Genomic DNA, 17,293 nt, shown 5'->3' with positions numbered 1-17,293 from the left:
AATTGCTGATGTGTAGAAGAGCTTGGGAATGCTTCTGAAACAGATTTTTAATAGCAATAACGTTTATGGAAGCCTTTCCTGGGGAACAGGGCTGGTCAGAAAATCCAAAGCCATTGCACCTTAATAGAAAGACTTTCATTATTTTCTGGCATTTGCTTTCCTTCTAATTAATGTCATACACAGAAGGGGTAATCATTCAGCCATCTTTCTAGCTTAAAAAGAGTCAAAGATTAAAAAACAAACAATTACCCAACATAATTAATTTGAGAGAGGATTTTTGGGGGGTATGTTTAAGGGGGGAAGGGGGGTGTTGTTCCCCTCTTCCGTTCCAGGCAGTGTTTGTCATTCTTTGGCAGGAATGACTCATTTATTGTCTGACTCTCCAATCTGGATTCATACAGGGCGGCTTTCATTCCCTCCCCCACCGCCAAAACTCTTCTGATGTGCTGTGTATTTGTTTGGGAGGGGAAAGTAGAGGGGGGGAAGGGAGAAGGTTATATGTTTCTGACCTGCTTTACTGCTTTTCAACTGAAAGTAAATTAATGCACACACTAGATTCCCCTCTGCTGTGCTGATTGGATCCTTGTGCCGATTAAATATTTCACACTGATAGAGGGATGCTGAAAGCACTCAGCTGGTAATGTGGTATGTACATCAGTGATACAATAACTGACTTTCAGGTTAAAGTCAAACAAAACCCCCAGTTTGCTGCAGTTTTGATTAGAATGAGTTTCACTTTGAATTTAAATCCTTGAGCCTGCTGCAGCGATGGCTAATTAACTGAGATCTGATAGAGAAAAAGGAATACATTCCTACTTCTAATGACAGGCAGGCAGGAAGTTGTCAAAAAGAAAGGGGGGGGGGGGGGAAGAGAAAGGAGAGGGAGAAGAATCCAACAGACAAAAGAAGCCTTAAAAAAATCATAATGCCGAGATTGTACTTCAACACACGTAAAACCCCCTGCTCGGGTTTCACCCTCGGCCTCCTTTGGCTGGAAGTCCACCCATGGAAAGGCTGTTTCCATTGAGTCCCAGATTTCCTTCAGCTATTTTTGTATTTTTGGTTTGGTTTTTTAATCCTCCTGACAGAAACTAACAGCCGAGTTCCACCGAGTCGGTCAGTCACTACCTCCTCCGTTATTAACCGTGCTTTGGGGGGCTGCCTTTAGGAAAAGCAGGGGGACAGGGGTTTGCTCAGGGAGCAGCCGAGGGGGTGTCATGCAGCCCCGGCCTGGAGGAGGAGTGGGAGGAAAGGGAGGAAGGCTGCCTGCTGCCTGCCCACTGCATACCACCCAGCATCCCGCGCCATGCTGACCCCTCCCTGGGGGTCATTAAAAATACTTCTGTCGAGCAATTTCCCCTCCCTCCCCTCCTTTCTCCCCATCCCTTCCCCCAGCCCCAGCCTGGGCGTTGCAGGGAGAGCGCTTGCATCAAACTGACAGGTCATTTACCGAGAGATTGGCAGGAGGAACTATCCCAGCCTTGCTTAAAAATGCTCCTCCTCCTCGGTTGCACATCTTGAACACAGTGTTAACATTGAATGTAGTGTTTCAGGAACAGCGCCTAAAACTTTTCCATGTGAGGTTTTTCATCCTCATTGTATGAAAACATGTTTTAAAGTCTTCTTTTTGGGCATAGGCAACCTGGTGCCCAAGGGTTTTATGCAAAGGGAAGTGTTTTTTATGGAAGTCCAGAGATAAAATACAGACTGCAGAGCTTTCTGCCTCCATAAACACCCACCAACCTCCTGTGGGTACCTCTGTATGTGTGTAGATGATGCTCAGCCGAAGCCCTGCTCATTTTTGTTTCAGTGTATAAAGTTTTGCGGGTGGTTGGTTCATGACTTAAGGTATAGATCAGGCAGGATCAGCTGTGTATAAGTAGCAACTTGGAAATGCATGAGGAATACTTTGAAATTCATAGGATTGTACCAAAGTCCTAAGACACTATACTAAAGTGCCATAGCTGGTGGCCTGTCCACAATGCATTTGTGTGTTGTCACTCTTTGAATATTAAATATTCTGTTGTTCAAGAGAATTTTATTGTGACAATTGAGTAAATGAACAGAGGTCACGGCCCTCATTGCTGGAGAAGTCTGTTCTGCTGTTTTGCATGCAGGGCCTTAGATTAGTGCTGAATGCTAAATTATTAATTGACAAGTCATCATTTTGGTTTGAAAGTGGATTGCCAGTCTTCTGCAAGCTAAATAAACTCTCAGGGTTATGCCAAATGTTTTCCCTTAGCCATGGGGCCACTAAGAACTGATACTGCTCTGAAAACAAGTCCAGTTTTTCACAGTGAAACTGCTTCATCAGGAGGGCATCGTTCTAGAAAAATTAATGGACTGAAATCTCTATCTACAGCACGTAGGTGTTAAAACAGAAATGTGATGGACAGTGAATTTTAGGTCCTTTTTAAGCAGATCTCATATTTTACTAGGAAAATGTGAAGGTTTGTTGAGAGGCATGTGTTTATTTTAAATCACTGCCATGGCAAAGAGCAGCCAATAGCTGAGCAGTCCTCCATTGTAGAGTATGACCATATTTCTATTTGAGATGTATGTGTAAAGTAAAGTTGACATTGTATTGGTGAGGATTTGAAGATGGGATGTAAGCCACGGCAGAGTGAAAATGAACGGATCAAAGCCTTACACTAAAAGTGATGCTGTCTCTGCAGTGTACGTACATTCGTATACCATATTGTTCAGGGTGTGTATCACGACAGCACAGCCCCCTTCGAATCCTTTCTCCCTTTGCTCTTTCCCTTTCTTTATTAACTGAACAGAATGATTCATGGTACATGAGGGAAGAAGTAGCATTTAAGTTACCACTGGTAGGGAGGCTGAAACTACTGCGCAGTAGCTTCTCACCTGCAAACCTTTACAGCATAGACCTCAATAGAAAGGAGAGAGTGGGGGGAGAGAGGGCTTGCGTGTACAAATAAATAGAAAGGCCAGAGTTATTTTGATACATATGGAAAAAAATATTAGCTCTGCTTTGAATAGTTGAGACTGTGCCACATACAAGATGGGAAATCATAAACAAGTGGCAGCTTTCCAGCACATTGTAGTGTGTTTGCATGTGACTGGCATACATATTTCAAACTCCGGTTTGCCTGTGGCATCCTGCAGTGAAAATGAAAGTTGTGTTGCTATTGAAAAGGCGCCGCTTGAAAATTGGTGTATTGTAAGAACTGTTATGCTGTGGATGAGAAGCAGCGACCTGCTTTCCAGCATTTAGAGCCAATGTTTTTTTCTCTTTTGGCTCTTCCACTACATCAGCACATGTTTTCAGCTGCAGTGTCCAAAGCTTGCTTCGTTTCTTATTATTCATAATTCCAAGAGTGTCAGAGAACATGTTACGCTCACTGGTTACAGAAATGCAGATTTCCTTTCTCTTTAAAAGCCAAGACTACTCTTTTAATTATTCTGGAAGAAACAGAATACAGCAGATGTAGGTTTTGTTGAGGATTTTTTTTTTTTAATCTCTCATATAGTAATTTTTGGTTTTGCCAACAGTCCTTTATCGAGGTTTTTACAGGGTACAAGGTAGAAACAGTTCTTACAAAGAAAAGCTGCATAACAGCTCATCTCCTAACAGACACAATCTGATTAAGGGGGGTATTTTTTAAGTTTTGGTAGGTCCATTTTCAAAAAATGAATTAAATGAGACACAGAAGAGATACTGTCGCTGCCCTTCCCCAAACAGACAGTTTTTCTGTAACTCTCTTATGGAAGCTAATCTTGAGCACCTGATCCTTTGTATCTGCTTCCAGATCTAGTTTCTAAACCTTGCAGTTATTTAAATAAACTTAGCACAGTGTTGCTCCCCAGGGAGGTGACCGGCATGAGCCGATTGGCCCTTTTCCCCTATATTTACTTACAAAAGAGCCCCAAACCTAAATAAAAATGAAAGTTTTCCGTAAGGAGATGAATGTTCAACTTGACAAGCATTTCACATTTATCACATTTAGACTGAAACAAGCAATAACCCTTATTTCCTTAGCTTTTTGTGTCACATACAGATGAATAGACAGGTTTGTCACTTTATTAGGAAAATACCTCCACATATCACATGCAAAGATACAGAAAACTAACAGTTAATACAGATAGGGAGAACAGTGGAAACGGATGGATAGTAGCTTGAGTACTGATTTTTTCTATTTCTATACAGAATTTCTGCTTTGCATTTCTTGGTACAATTTCCTCCTCTGAAACAAGACAAAAAGCAATCACTTGCTATTGAATTTTGTCAAGAAAGTCATAATCGGCTCCTACTTAATTTACTTGCTTTTTCCACTGAGATACCAAAGATTGTGTATCTTTTGGGATCATGGAGGTTTGTTTGCTCAGATGTTCTTTGAACTGCCCAAGAGAAAAGTAAAGCTGTACCAAGACCCCTAGAATATTGCATATTAGGAATTTTATTTCAGTGAAAATGGAAATTAGTACAATAAAACTATGTATTTCTGTGAGAAGTTTTCCATTCAGAAATCAAAATGTTCACATGTCTGAGGACAAACACTAGAAGACACTTCATCAATACAGTAACCTATCAGGGAGAGCGAATGCTCATAATTCCATAAAAAAGAATCCCTGGCTACTACTGATGTTGGCAGCAAACCTGTGGTTGTCTGCAGCCGAGCTAGGATTTCACTTAACTCCAGTTAAGTGATAGATTTCTAGCACTGTAACCAGGTACAGCATTTTCCAACAGTCTGTGAGCTTTTAGCATTTCTCACATTACATAAATAAAAAAAAAAAATACAACCACAAAGCTGAACTCTAAATATGAACACTTTGTGTCACTGTACAGGTTAATAAGGTGCCATGCAAGGAGGTGTGCAGTATAGTAGGAGAGATGGTATTCAGCTCTCCTGCATGCACTTGCTTTGCATCTGTATCACCACACCCCTGGGGCATTCAGTAAGTACAAGGAACACCAGTGGAAAACTGTACTACAACAAAACAGAGTAGTTGTATAGGATTTCGTCACAAGCAACTTTTCCCACCTACATAAAACACACCTGAGCTGCTTGGCTTTCACTTGAGTACTTTTAAACACACAGGTGTATTTCTGTACTGAAAGAAAAGTTCCCTCTTTCCTCTTCAAATGATCTATGATGTGCAACAGCATAGTCTAAGGAAAACATTGCTGATGCTTCCTTGGGATGACAGTTGGGATAATGGAGAATGAGAGGTGAAGGCAAAACTGAACAAAGCTTAAAACAATTTATATGAAGTCATCATTACTAGGATAATGTCATTAAAAAAAAATGTTTCTTTATATTAAAATACGAAGCAGGTATCTCTGACAAAGTGCACACTTTCTATTTCACATGAACACAAAACCTGCAGTTCCCGGAGCAAACATATTTGACAATTAAGGCTTTGCAGCCTTAAAGTGTGTAATGGGTTTAAAGGTAAGAAGGAAGCTATGTTCTTAGAAGTCAGTTACTTTTGTACCACTTTATGTACAGAAGACTTTCAGCCTTAATTCTGGAAAGAACTAAGCATTACTGTAACTTTATATACACACAGATATATGTATGTATCTACACTGTATTTTAAACAAGCAAAGTTGACAACAAAACTCTTAATGACTTTACTAGTACAGCAGCAGACCTAAAGAGGCAGTGGCCTTTGGTAGAGGGCTACACATTAGATAAAATGGCATTGAAGCCAACAGGACCAGACAGTGAATAACGTTACAGGCAGAAGTCTTTGCAGGACAAAGTACCTTTACTGTCAACTCTCGTAAAAATGAGATGTTTAATACTTCAAAGTATCAAAAGGGGCTTGACCTGGCATTTTTTTCCCCCACATATACCTAACCTGCCTAAACAGTTGGACTTAATGATCTTGAAGGTCTTTTTCAACCTAGTTGGTCCTACAATTCTGTGATTCTAAACGGCATTAATAAGAACAGCTTCTGAGATTATTTCAAGTGCAAGAACTTTTTTGCACAGACGCTGGCATTTACGATACAGCAACTTAACAGCGCCTATAGAAATCCCACATGCAAGTCCTGTAAGGGATAGAGTTAAGAAGATCATAGTCAATGTACCCCTGTTACAGGCGACAGAATGGCCACTCTGTAGCAATTTAAAAGCACAACTGTTAAGAAAAACAGAGAACAGCGAGTTAAAATGGGTGCTATGGAGAAAAGTTAGCTGGGGGGCAGGGGGAACAAAACAAAACAACAACCAATAGTGGAAGTTTGTGAAGAAGGGAGAGGAAGTCAAGGGGAAACGAAAAACGGACTCCGACGTGAGGCTGAAGGAACATGAGAAATAAGCGAAGCGCTGGGGTAAGGTGAGCACGTGTAAGGGACTTTCAGACCAATGGAAGGGAAAGTTGAAAATAACGTTCTTTAAGCCTTCTATTATTAAGTAAACTGCAGTATTATCTAGACCTATACCCGGATTAGTAGTTCCGGGCACAAACAGATACCAAAAGACTTTGGAAACCTCAAGTAAACAGCGACTTCCCGAGCGAGGAGGCAAAGCGCAACCTTGTCCCCTGCCCGCCCGCCCTTCCATAAAGAATTACCTTAAAATATAATAATAATAATAATAAAGGGGGGGGGGGAGTAAACCCAAACCCCTGTTGCCGGGGCTGAGCCCGGCAGGGCCAACCCAGCCGCTGCGCTCGGGAGGACCGAGCAGGGCCGGTATCTGGCTGCAGCCCGGCGAGTGACGATGCCGCTTCTCTTTCCCCTTCTCTCCCCCGGCAGAAGCTGGCGGTGCGGAGCTGCCCCGCGGCCGTGCTGGTGGGCACCGGCGCCAGCGGCAGCGCCAAGCCCGGCGGCGTCCCGGCTCTCCTCAAGGCACCCGGCGGTGGCGGTGGCGGCAGCGGCGGCGGCGGGAGCCCCAGCGGCAGCCCAGGGAAGAGCCTGGCCATCTCCGTTGTGCCGGCCAAGGCGCCCATCGCGATGGTGACGGCGCACCTCAACGGCGGGCTGGGCGTGGAGCCCCCGCAGACCGCCCCCATCAACCTGCAGACCACGGCCAAGCTGCTCGGCGCCCGACGGCCGCCCGAGCTCGGCTCCAACGCACAGGTAACGCCGGGCGGGCGGCGGGGCGGCGCGCTGCGGACTCCGCCGCCGCGGGGGGCGGGACGGGGCGGGGCCGGCGACCCGACGGGGCGGGGAGGGGCGGCTGCTGGAAGCGGGGGGTGTTGTGGGGGCTACGGGTGGTGGCGGGGCTACAAGTGCTCCCAGGGTACGGGCATTCGCTCCGCTGCCTTGGAAAGGGGAGGGCTTCTCCTCATGGTGCTGCTGGAAGCTTCCGTCCCATAGCGAGTGTGGGTGTTTGCCCGCTTGGGGTACGGGGTATTCATCGTCCTGCCCGAGGTAGAGCGGGAACTGGGCTGAAGCCCGGGGCTGCGGGTGTTCTGGGAGACAGACAGGTCCTCTCACTTCCGACAGCGTGGATGGGATGCGGGTCCTTGGCCGAGGAGAGCTGCGCTGGGCAGGGGGGAGTTGGCTGCTTCTTGTTGCTTGCCCCCAGTTCTGTCGCTGTTTTTCTGATTAAGCAGCAGTTCTTTAGAAACAGCAAGGTGATACGTGAAGAAATGTTGGTTGCCACGTTGCAAGCTTAGAGACTGGTCATAGGGGCGGAGAGTCTCCTGGCTGTGCTGGCATTTCAGGTACCCGTGGTGTGTGCCGGTACCTTCCCTCGCTGAGGCAGAGGGACCAAAAGCACCGCTGTATGGGAGCTGGCAGGCTGTTGTTTCCAGCTTCAGGTGTATGTATATCTTTAATGCCTATGTTCTGAATAATCTAATATGCAATGAATGGATTGAATTCGTGAAAGGAGGTCAAAAGAGGAAGGGAAGGTGTTTGCTGGACACATCATTTTGTGCAGTCTGTTAACAGCCACACAAAAGAAGTTTTTGCTCCAGTCACAGTATATGTCAAGAGAAGGCAATGATGCTAATGATGTTAAAATGTGAAAAAAGTGACAAAGCCTTCCTAAAACTTTGGAGAAGAGGATGTAAACTATTATTGCTGTCATTGGAAATGTGGATTTCTTTTCTACTTTCTTCACATAGAGCCTGGGGTATTCTGGATTTTTTGTACTTTAATTCCCCTTCACAAGCTCAGGATACAAATCCCTAATAATCAGGAAAGAACAACACAATATGGATAAGGGCAATAGGCAAACTGTACCTGACATTTGTAAATGAAGGCTATGTTGGAATGCTTGAGGTTTCTTAATACCCAGGAGGCCCCTTCCTAAACACTGGACAGGGAATGACCGTCACCTATTGCATCCTCTAACAAATGGAAGGCACATCCATCCACTTTGGGAAGCAGATTGTCCTGTCATTTTTCTGATACACTTAACTAGCTGTGTGGGGAACTTTAATTTTGAATCCCTGCTCTGTATTCATGCAGGGTAATTTCCTTTACTGAAGGTGGGTTTTATGCTTTATTGGAAAGATACTCGACACTATCCTAGTAGGTATTTCATAGAATCCTGGCAAATGACTATATGAATGATAATCATAGATAAAAGTTTCAGTATTTCAGTGGTCTATCATTTTGTGAAAGACTATCTTTTATTGTCACTGTCAGGAGCCATAGGAAAAAAAAGAGCCAAATCAGTGAAGGAAGAAGCTTGAAATCATATTTAATGTATTTAGCCTCAATAGTGACCTGACAGTACCAGGTGCTGGAGAACACTGCTGGTTAGAATAGTTGCCTGCAAGCTTGTAACTTCTCTAAGTGTTGTTAAAGGAAAAGACTTTCTAACCTGATAGACTACCATGCTGTTGAATTATCCATGGTACTTCGCATTTATCTCTTCAGAAGGGCAAACAGGTCCCTCTTCTGCCTTCCACATTGCCAGAGCAATCCCAGGCACAGCTACAGGTTGGGCAGAGAAGAGATTCAGAGCAGCCCTGCAGAGAAGGACTTGGGGGTGTTGGTTGATGAGAAACTGAACATGAGCCGGCTTCAGTGTGCACTCGCAGCCCACAAAGCCAACTGTATCCTGGGCTGCATCAAAAGGAGAAGCGTGACCAGCAGGTCGAAGGAGGTGATCCTGCCCCTCTACTCTGCTCTCGTGAGACCTCACTTGGAGTATTGTGTGCAGTTCTGGTGTCCTCAACATAAAAAGGACATGGAACTGTTGGAACAAGTCCAGAGGAGGGCCACGAGGATGATCAGGGGACTGCAGCACCTCCCGTATGAAGATAGGCTGAGAAAGTTGGGGCTGTTCAGCCTGGAGAAGAGAAGGCTGCGTGGAGACCTCATAGCAGCCTTCCAGTATCTGAAGGGGGCCTACAAGGATGCTGGGGAGGGACTATTCATCAGGGACTGTAGTGACAGGACAAGGGGTAACGGGTTCAAACTTAAACAGGGTAAGTTTAGATTGGATATAAGGAAGAAATTCTTTACTGTAAGCGTGTTGCACTGGAATGGGTTGCCCAGGGAGGCTGTGAATGCTCCATCCCTGGCGGTGTTCAAGGCCAGGTTGTACAGAGCCTTGGGTGGCATGGTTTAGTGTGAGGTGTCCCTGCCTATGGCAGGGGGGTTGGAACTAGATGATCTTAAGGTCCTTTCCAACCCTAACTATTCTATGATTCTATGATTCTGCAGTTGGCAGTGTACTACAATCTGCAGTACACTGGTGCTCATGCATAAGTTTCTATTCTATGTTCTCTCAAATCTGAAGCAGTATTTGACCTGTCATTACAACTTTTCTCACAAAGAACAGCTTCATTTTAGGCAGAAGCTTGCCGTTATTGGAATAGCATGAAAATACTGTCCAGCACTAGGGGTTTGCCATGTTTTTGCTAAAGGTTCGGTGTTTTACTTTAGAAATGTCTTCTCATTGCAAGTTTTCAGCAAATATAATTTTGTGATTTAGTATCTCTGATTATATTATTTATGGAAGAAGAAGCTGAGCAATGGCAAATTTCTAAGGCAGAAAACTATATTGTATAAACTACATGAAACTATATATATATATGGTTTCTTCTATTGAGGATAGTAGTCAGCAGGCATGGATAAGAACAGTTAGAAGTACTGAGTTATAAATTCTAATAAATGCAAGCTGACCTTTGGTCCTAAGTTGTCAGGAAGCGTAGTGCTGGATTGCATGTTAATTAGCACTCTTTTACCCAAACTAAATTTGGTTTGCAAGATTTCTTTTTTGGGTCCAGTAAAAAATCTGTTCTTGCTTCATGCTCAGTATTCTTGATTGTTCCCAGAGTGGTGATTACAAATCAATAGCAGTAACACCTTAACTACAATCACTGTAGCTGACATTTGTTAATAAGCATTTACTTTATCTTCTTCTATTTTTTTGTTGGTTTTTTTTTTTTTTTTTTCTCAGAAAAGCTTTTTTTTTCTGCTCAAATGAATGAAGTTTGGAGGTGGGGGATAATGACAGCTTTCTGCAAACTGGGTTAAGGTGGCAAGCTGATAGTAGTAAATGAGATTACTGTTGTAGCCCATTCCTCTATATCTGCAAAGTGAGGGAAACGGCAAGGGCATAAAATGTAATGTTACGAGTTTCTGAGCAGTGGTTTCTGCTCAAAAGCATTTAAGGGGATCAGGATATGTGTACGGTCATCTCAAGTGATATCTAGCAGGAAGAATGAAATGCTAAATGAAACTCAGCAGAAAAAAAATAGGTCATCGAACACTGTAATCTGAATACAGAACTTTCAAGTATAGATAGGATTAAATGTAAATTTGTTACAGAATTTTCATTTGGGTAGCTGCATGTCAGCACTTTCATTTTAGGCTGTTGTTTTTATGATTTTGAAACGTTGTTGACTGTAATGGAAGCCATATCTGCACTGAAAAAAGTATCTAAATAAATATACGCATAACATACTGGAAGATTATTTAGATATATATCACATGTTTTATTAGAAGCAGGAAATGTTGCAATATTAACAAAGATTGAAATCTGTAAGCATTGGAAATTGTGAGCTCCAGAAACTAGTGCTAGGTCTATTCCTTGGCAGCCTTTCAGTGTCAATCCAGTGTATGAAGACATGACTGATGGAGCTACATTGATGAAAGTATATGTGCAGGGATGTCATGGGTATAGCTCTTTCTCCCGCTTAGAGAAATGAAGGTTAGAGCTTCATTTTGATGATCCGGAGCAAGTTATGTTGGCAAAAGCAGAATTTTGCTGGCATAAGCTGAATTTTGCTGGCATATGCTGTATACACGCTAGGACTGCTTTGCCTTCAGAGAATAGCTATTGCTGTTCTGTATAGAGAATGCCCTAGAGCTACTGGGTAGTTGTAGGATATCAGCATGCCTGTACCTACAAAGTGCTCTTGGTATAAAAAGATTTTAATATAAACCTCTCAAATTACATTTTTATTGTAATTGTATTTTTGTGGTATTTGCTATTTCCTATCCTAGCCACCATTTTCTAACTAAAGCAGGATCTGAGGTTGCTTTGCTGAAGGACAAGGTCCCATCTGCTGTGCTGGAACAATGTGCTGGGTAAAGAAAATGCGCCTCCTCATTCTCTTCGAAATAGCAAAACTGAGGGCCAGCAGGCATCCCAGAACCTGGTTTGGGGAAAGAAGAAAGCCTTTTTGCCATTTGAAAGACAGTTGGATCAGCCCACTATTGGGAGAACAAGCAAAAAGGGAGGAATACAGCTTTCAGACCACTTGGTTGCTTTTCAGGAGCTGTAGTGAAAGAAAAAAAGGCACTGGAAGGCCATATATGCCCTGGGCCATGAAGCACCATGATACAGGCACTCAACATTGCCCCACAGGAATGTGATGCAGAATGGCTGTCAGTGTCCTGGAAGCAGTATGCTGGGTACTGCTGAAGGTAACCTTTGCCTCTCAGGCAGCTCCACTTCTTTAGTTCCAGAGAGACGTTTGCTATCTTACCTATATCTGTGCAGCCCAGCAGTATTCTCTGAATACACCTGTCGTGTTCTGTATGTGTACTGGTCCCAGAGGCTTCTGAAGTGTGAAGTGGATATTAGGTGCAGGGATATTTGGATACTGCTGTAATAAAAGAGCTGTCTCTTGTCTGTGTTCCTGGTGTGATGCTCCAGCCTCTATTACTCTTTGTGGCTCTTAGAAAATATCTTAGCAAGGCACCGACTCCCTCCACCAACATCAGAACTCCATGAGCAACAGCATAAAATCTGCTCTTCTCCATGCTTTCCTTCTCACATATGTATTCCCTGGGTCAGCTGGAGAAAAGTTTGGCAAGCTTCCCCATGCACATGTGCTGTTGCGTCTTGGGGCTTGTCTATACAGGGAGGTTATTTCAAAGTAAAATACAGTATGAGGATTTATAGTGCTATAAATTCTTGGCAAGATAGTAAACTGTTCTCCACAAATGCTTCATTAACTCCACAGCTCAAAGAACTACTTGCATCCGCGTTTAGATTGAGCAGGCTATGTGGATATCCATGTTTTGTTCCACGAAAAAGTGGGTTTTGTACATGTAGGAGGATGTTCATATATACTTCTTAGCTATATTCAATTCACTAGAAAAAACTGCATTCCAGAACTTTAAGAACATACCTCTGCCTGTGATGGCTGTTTTTCAGAATAATTTATTTGTAGAATGATGTATTACCTTTCTCTTCACCATCCCACTTAATGTGCTCCACTCTGCTCTCTGTAAAAGTGCTTCCTCCATAATTGGAAATCCACCTGCGTGTATGACTAAGTCTTTTTCACTTTTATTTATTATTTGTATTGCAGTAGTACTTAGAGTTTTTATTTATAGATATATTTATCTGTATTGGTTATGTGGCTATAGATAGCTTTATTCTATGATCCATGTTGCCACAGTGTCTTGAGTACATGGCAATAGTTAATTTATCCTCACAATATGGAATTATTATGACTAAGGTGCTATTATTCCACATTTTGCTGTTGGAAAACTGAGAAATAAAAGATCAATTTATGCTTCTTCACAGGAAGCTCCTAGGGGTTGCTTTGGGAAGGATCCATGTATTGGCAGCAACACTACTGGCCTTTTCAGTCATTTTGAGAATGCTTCAAACATGTCCATGCTGCACACTCCATTTTTGGGAGCAAGAACTGTCCCACCAGTCCTTGGAGCATGCTATGGCCCCGTCTAGCTCTTGACATAGCTCTTTGCCCCATACTGCCCCATACTTGTTGATCTAGTATTCAGTTTTCAGCATCCACATTGATCTCAGCGTGCCAAGGCGCAGGCAGAAATAACTAGTGAGTACAGAGAAGGATGAAAGAAAGATCCAGAGGCTCCAAAAAAGTCTAGGGGAGGGGAAGAATGAAGACACTGCATTATGAGTTATGACTACCGTGGTAATTTTGGCAATGAACAGGAGGACTGGCAGTCTTGTTGGCATCAGAAGTGTACCAGGCTATCTGTAATGTCTGTTGTAATGTACCAGAAAAATTGTGTTTCTGGAGTACCTGGCTTCTGGTCTTACTGTCATACCAGTCATATCTTTCTCCAGGTGTGGGATGATCAGCAATGGCTTGTTAATTTCAAGATATTGAAGAGTTTTGTTGAGGGCTCACTTGTGCTTCATTTTGTCTGGCACTGTGCTGGTTTCTGAATGCCTCTCCTGGAGGGACAGAGCAGTGATTGCTTTGTGTGGGTGACAGTTCCTATGGACTTTCCCCAAATTGTGCTGTTTTTTACAATCTCCACAAACATGAAGTGGGGGCTGGATCTCTTGCCGGGGCCAAATTAGCACTCTGAGCTATCCGTCTGCTTCTGCCAGATTATGGGGGCAATTTGGTGTGGTAACAGTGTTCTATTAGGAATAACAATACAGGAGAGAACTACAGAGAAAGCCTGTGGCAGGAAGATTTTGAACAGGAAGGCCCGAGGATGAGATGGTTGTGGTACTGCACTTGTTGTCATGCCCATGGGTTCATAAACCAGAGTTATTGTAGACAGAGGATTTCTGAAGTATAATCCTGGAAAGTCTCCTGTCTGTGGAGAGCTCCTAAGGACCAAAATCCTTCTCTGGAATCCCATTTGAGCTGCTGTGGGTAGTAGCATAGGTAGGGCATTTTGTGCCAAAAACTCTGCAGGGGTTAAAACAAGCAGAGATTGTCTGAAGTATTCCCTGTCCTAAAGCCCACGAGAAATTCTGCTTGTGGTACCTGAAGCCAAGTGTCTTGCCTGGGGACACACAGATGCCCGTATAGGGCAGAGAGTTGGAACAGAGTCAAAAACTACTCAATTAGCCTTCCTGTTTGGTCTCCATAGTAGACACTGAAGACTTAGGTTTTTGAGGGAGCTTTTCTGCTAAAGAACATGTAATGCAAGCAGGCAAGACAAAATTTGTGGGGGAATCAGAGTGCAGAGAGATGAAGTGAATTCTGGGGTCACACAGCAGAGAGATTAATCCATCACAGTCTGACATTTTGTCAAGTAGATCACACCTCTCAGGCTTTCAGAAGGATGTCAGCCACACTGTGAGTATGAGCAGGATGAAGACATCGGGTTATTTTAGTTCTGGACCTCAAAGGATTCAATATTACATATTCAGTCTCCTGCATCATCCTTTGATAGCTTTAAGGCAAGTTATCCTCAGGAAGTATTTGTAAATGTAGAGAAGGACAGGTAGCTCAGGCAGATTAGATCAAAAAGACAAGGAGAGGGGGAACCCCAAGGGTTCACAGCCCCACACACCATCCAGTGATCCATTCTGTCACTGGGGTTTACTAACTTTTAACTCCACCATTAGAATGTTGTAAAAAGCATGGTAATTTTAGGAAATGGATTATAGAGTATGTGGGACAGATTCTGCTTGTATTTGTACCATCTTCACTGCAGGTTTATTAAGGGAGGTAAATGAATCTACTCCATATTTAAATACGGGTAGCTAAGAGCAGGATTTGGCCTTAGTGCTTGGATATATACTGCGTAAAAGCACTTTAAAATTTGTATTTCTTGCTAAATAGCATAAAATTACATCCTTTCAGGTTAATTAAACCGTTTTGCAATGCTGGTTGCTGTTGATGGGATATTTAAATGTCAGATTCAGAATAAGCACTTGCTTCTTGATTATAAATGGCTTCCTTTTAAATATCCCAGACGTACATATATGGTCAATACATCTAAAGTGCATGGATTTCTGCTTTTCTCTGTCTGCATTTTCATTTGGTCTGCAATAGGGTCAAACACCCACTGGTATCAAAGACTGAATAAATACTCTCAGGAACTGAATAAAACCTGATCAGACCCAACATGGTATTCCTTATATAGCCAAACATTTCCAGTGAAGGCAACTGAGTATTCAGCAGGAAAGGATAAGCAAAAGTGGACTCACACTGACTGTCTGATGCTTCGTTGTAAGAATCTAGGAGCAATCTTTCCAAATCTGTTTCTGTGGGGACTGGTGAACAAACACCATGCTGCAAGAACTTAAACAACCTGGAAACAATAGCAAGTCCCAGTTTTGGAGACCGTGCTATGGTTCTGTCATCTGCAGCCTTTGTGTCACTAAGCATCATCTCTGTAGGTTCATGTGAAGTGGGATGTAGGTATGGATGTGCTAATTCAGTGTTGATGGAATGTGTTTTCCTCCTGCAAGTGTCTGGGAAGAGTCGCTACTGAGGAACATGAGTGGAAGTAGATTAACTAAAATTACTTTTGTTTTGCCAGTGATTTCTGATACAGCAGAAGAATGACAGAGGTCTCAGCTTCTTTGTATATATGGATCCTTATAGCCAGAAGTGATTATCTGGCCTGTGTATAAGGAACCAAACAAAAGAGACCAGGTGAAAGGAGGGAAATGCATTTGCTTGAATTTCATGCCTTTTTTGGGGACCTTTTTAAACTTGCTAACAGGGAAAGTCTTAAAATGTAGGAATATATAGGCAGTCCCCTTAAGGAAGTTTCTGGGATATTTTTATGCATGCTTAGATATCATCCATGTAAACAAAGTTCGGAATCCCTTGTTCTAATGCTTAGAGTTTATAGCACATTATTGTTCTGATGCTTATCAGGGTAGCTCCCATGGAGAGCTTTGATTCACTTCAGAAAGCCAAAGAATGCTCTGAAAATGGTAATACACTGTAGTTATTTCATTGTAATTGGAGGCTGTCTGTGCCTCACAGAAATTACCAGGCAGGCATTCTTGAAAATGTCAGAATTTTCGAGTTAGTTCCATTTAAAATGGGGGGAAAAGAATGCGAGGGGATGGATAAAAAATTTGAGGGCTGTGTAAGTTGAAGTGCAGTTTGTTGTAATGAAGGATGATCAACTTTGGGGCTGGGGAAATCATCTCTCAGGTTTTCTAAATTACAGGATGCATAAAACCATCCGCTTATATACTGTTACTTTAATAAAAGGCACCACTTTAGGAAATGAAAGGCTTTGGAATATTGCCAAATGTTTTAGTTCTGTGTATTGTCAAAGGGTAGTTTTTCATTATCCACTGAGTTTGTGGGTAGTTGAATAATTTGAAGGAATTTGAGTGTTTGATACCAGTCTGGAAACTCTGTATTTACCTTTTTTCAGTGTTCATATTGCAAATACAAGCATGATAAGATTTTCTGTTGATGTTATAACTGTATCAGATTTAGCAATTGGTCTGCTATTAGTCTCATAATGTGCATTTGTGTCTAAATTAATCGGAGAACTGATCAGAAAATACTGCTCTTAAATTATTTTGTGTATAAATGTGGGGCAGGCATAGAGAGAGAGAGACTAGATGCTGTAAATACAGAGTGCTGATGAATATTCAAGTAGTAAATAGAAATATCTTAGAAGTCATTCCTGACAGTAATAAAGGCAGCAATTTGATTTCATCTGTGGATAATAAACTGGTTTCACATTGCAATAAAAGTGGTGCTTATGTTATATTAATATTTATTAGCACTTATTGATGTTAGGGTTTAGTTGTTATCTTTTCTTCACATCACAGCCATTTTATAAAAATTGAAGTTAAATTGCTACACAATAAGCAATTAAAAGTGTTTGTGTATGTGAAAGAGAAAGGGAAAAAAATTCTGTCTGTGGAGGTATTCCTGTATGGAAGAGCAGACCTTCACTGTCTAAGAATCTAGATAGTCATGCGCAAAATGATGGAGTTATGTGAGTTTTCACTAGTTAAAGATTTGGCTCTCTGAATGCATATTTCATAAGCACTGTTCTGCTGTTTATATCAGAAGTGTTTGTATGGGTTTCCTGTTGTTTAATGATATATTTTTGTATTCCTTGCTTTGACTGTTTGCAGTGCCTCATAAAGAGAAGAGACTGTGTATTACATTTAGTGGCCTTTTTTGTGTGACGTGCAAAGGATTGCTAACTTGCAGGATAATGTGAGTCAGAAAG

The 17,293-nt window shown here is 42.4% G+C and overlaps 1 protein-coding gene across 3 annotated transcripts in view; it reads left to right on the top strand.

The window, feature by feature from the left end:
* PHF21B (PHD finger protein 21B) overlaps positions 1 to 17,293 on the top strand; it is a gene marked incomplete at its 3' end in the record, with an annotated part of 163,380 nt that overhangs the window by 93,878 nt on the left and 52,209 nt on the right. The window contains exon 4 of one of the 3 annotated variants that reach the window (XM_080628820.1): positions 6,734 to 7,057. The exons of the other annotated variants lie outside the window; for them this stretch is intronic. Within the exon in view, the coding sequence (XP_080484946.1) occupies positions 6,734 to 7,057 (324 nt within the window). The remainder of the gene's footprint in view (positions 1 to 6,733; positions 7,058 to 17,293) is intronic. 3 annotated transcript variants of the gene reach the window in all.

The sequence above is a fragment of the Psittacula echo genome (genome assembly GCF_963264785.1).
Source record: "Psittacula echo genome assembly, chromosome: 1".
Taxonomy (NCBI): domain Eukaryota; kingdom Metazoa; phylum Chordata; class Aves; order Psittaciformes; family Psittacidae; genus Psittacula; species Psittacula echo.
The sequence above is the reverse complement of the archived record's forward strand: the minus strand, read 5'-3'. Positions and strand labels throughout refer to the sequence as shown.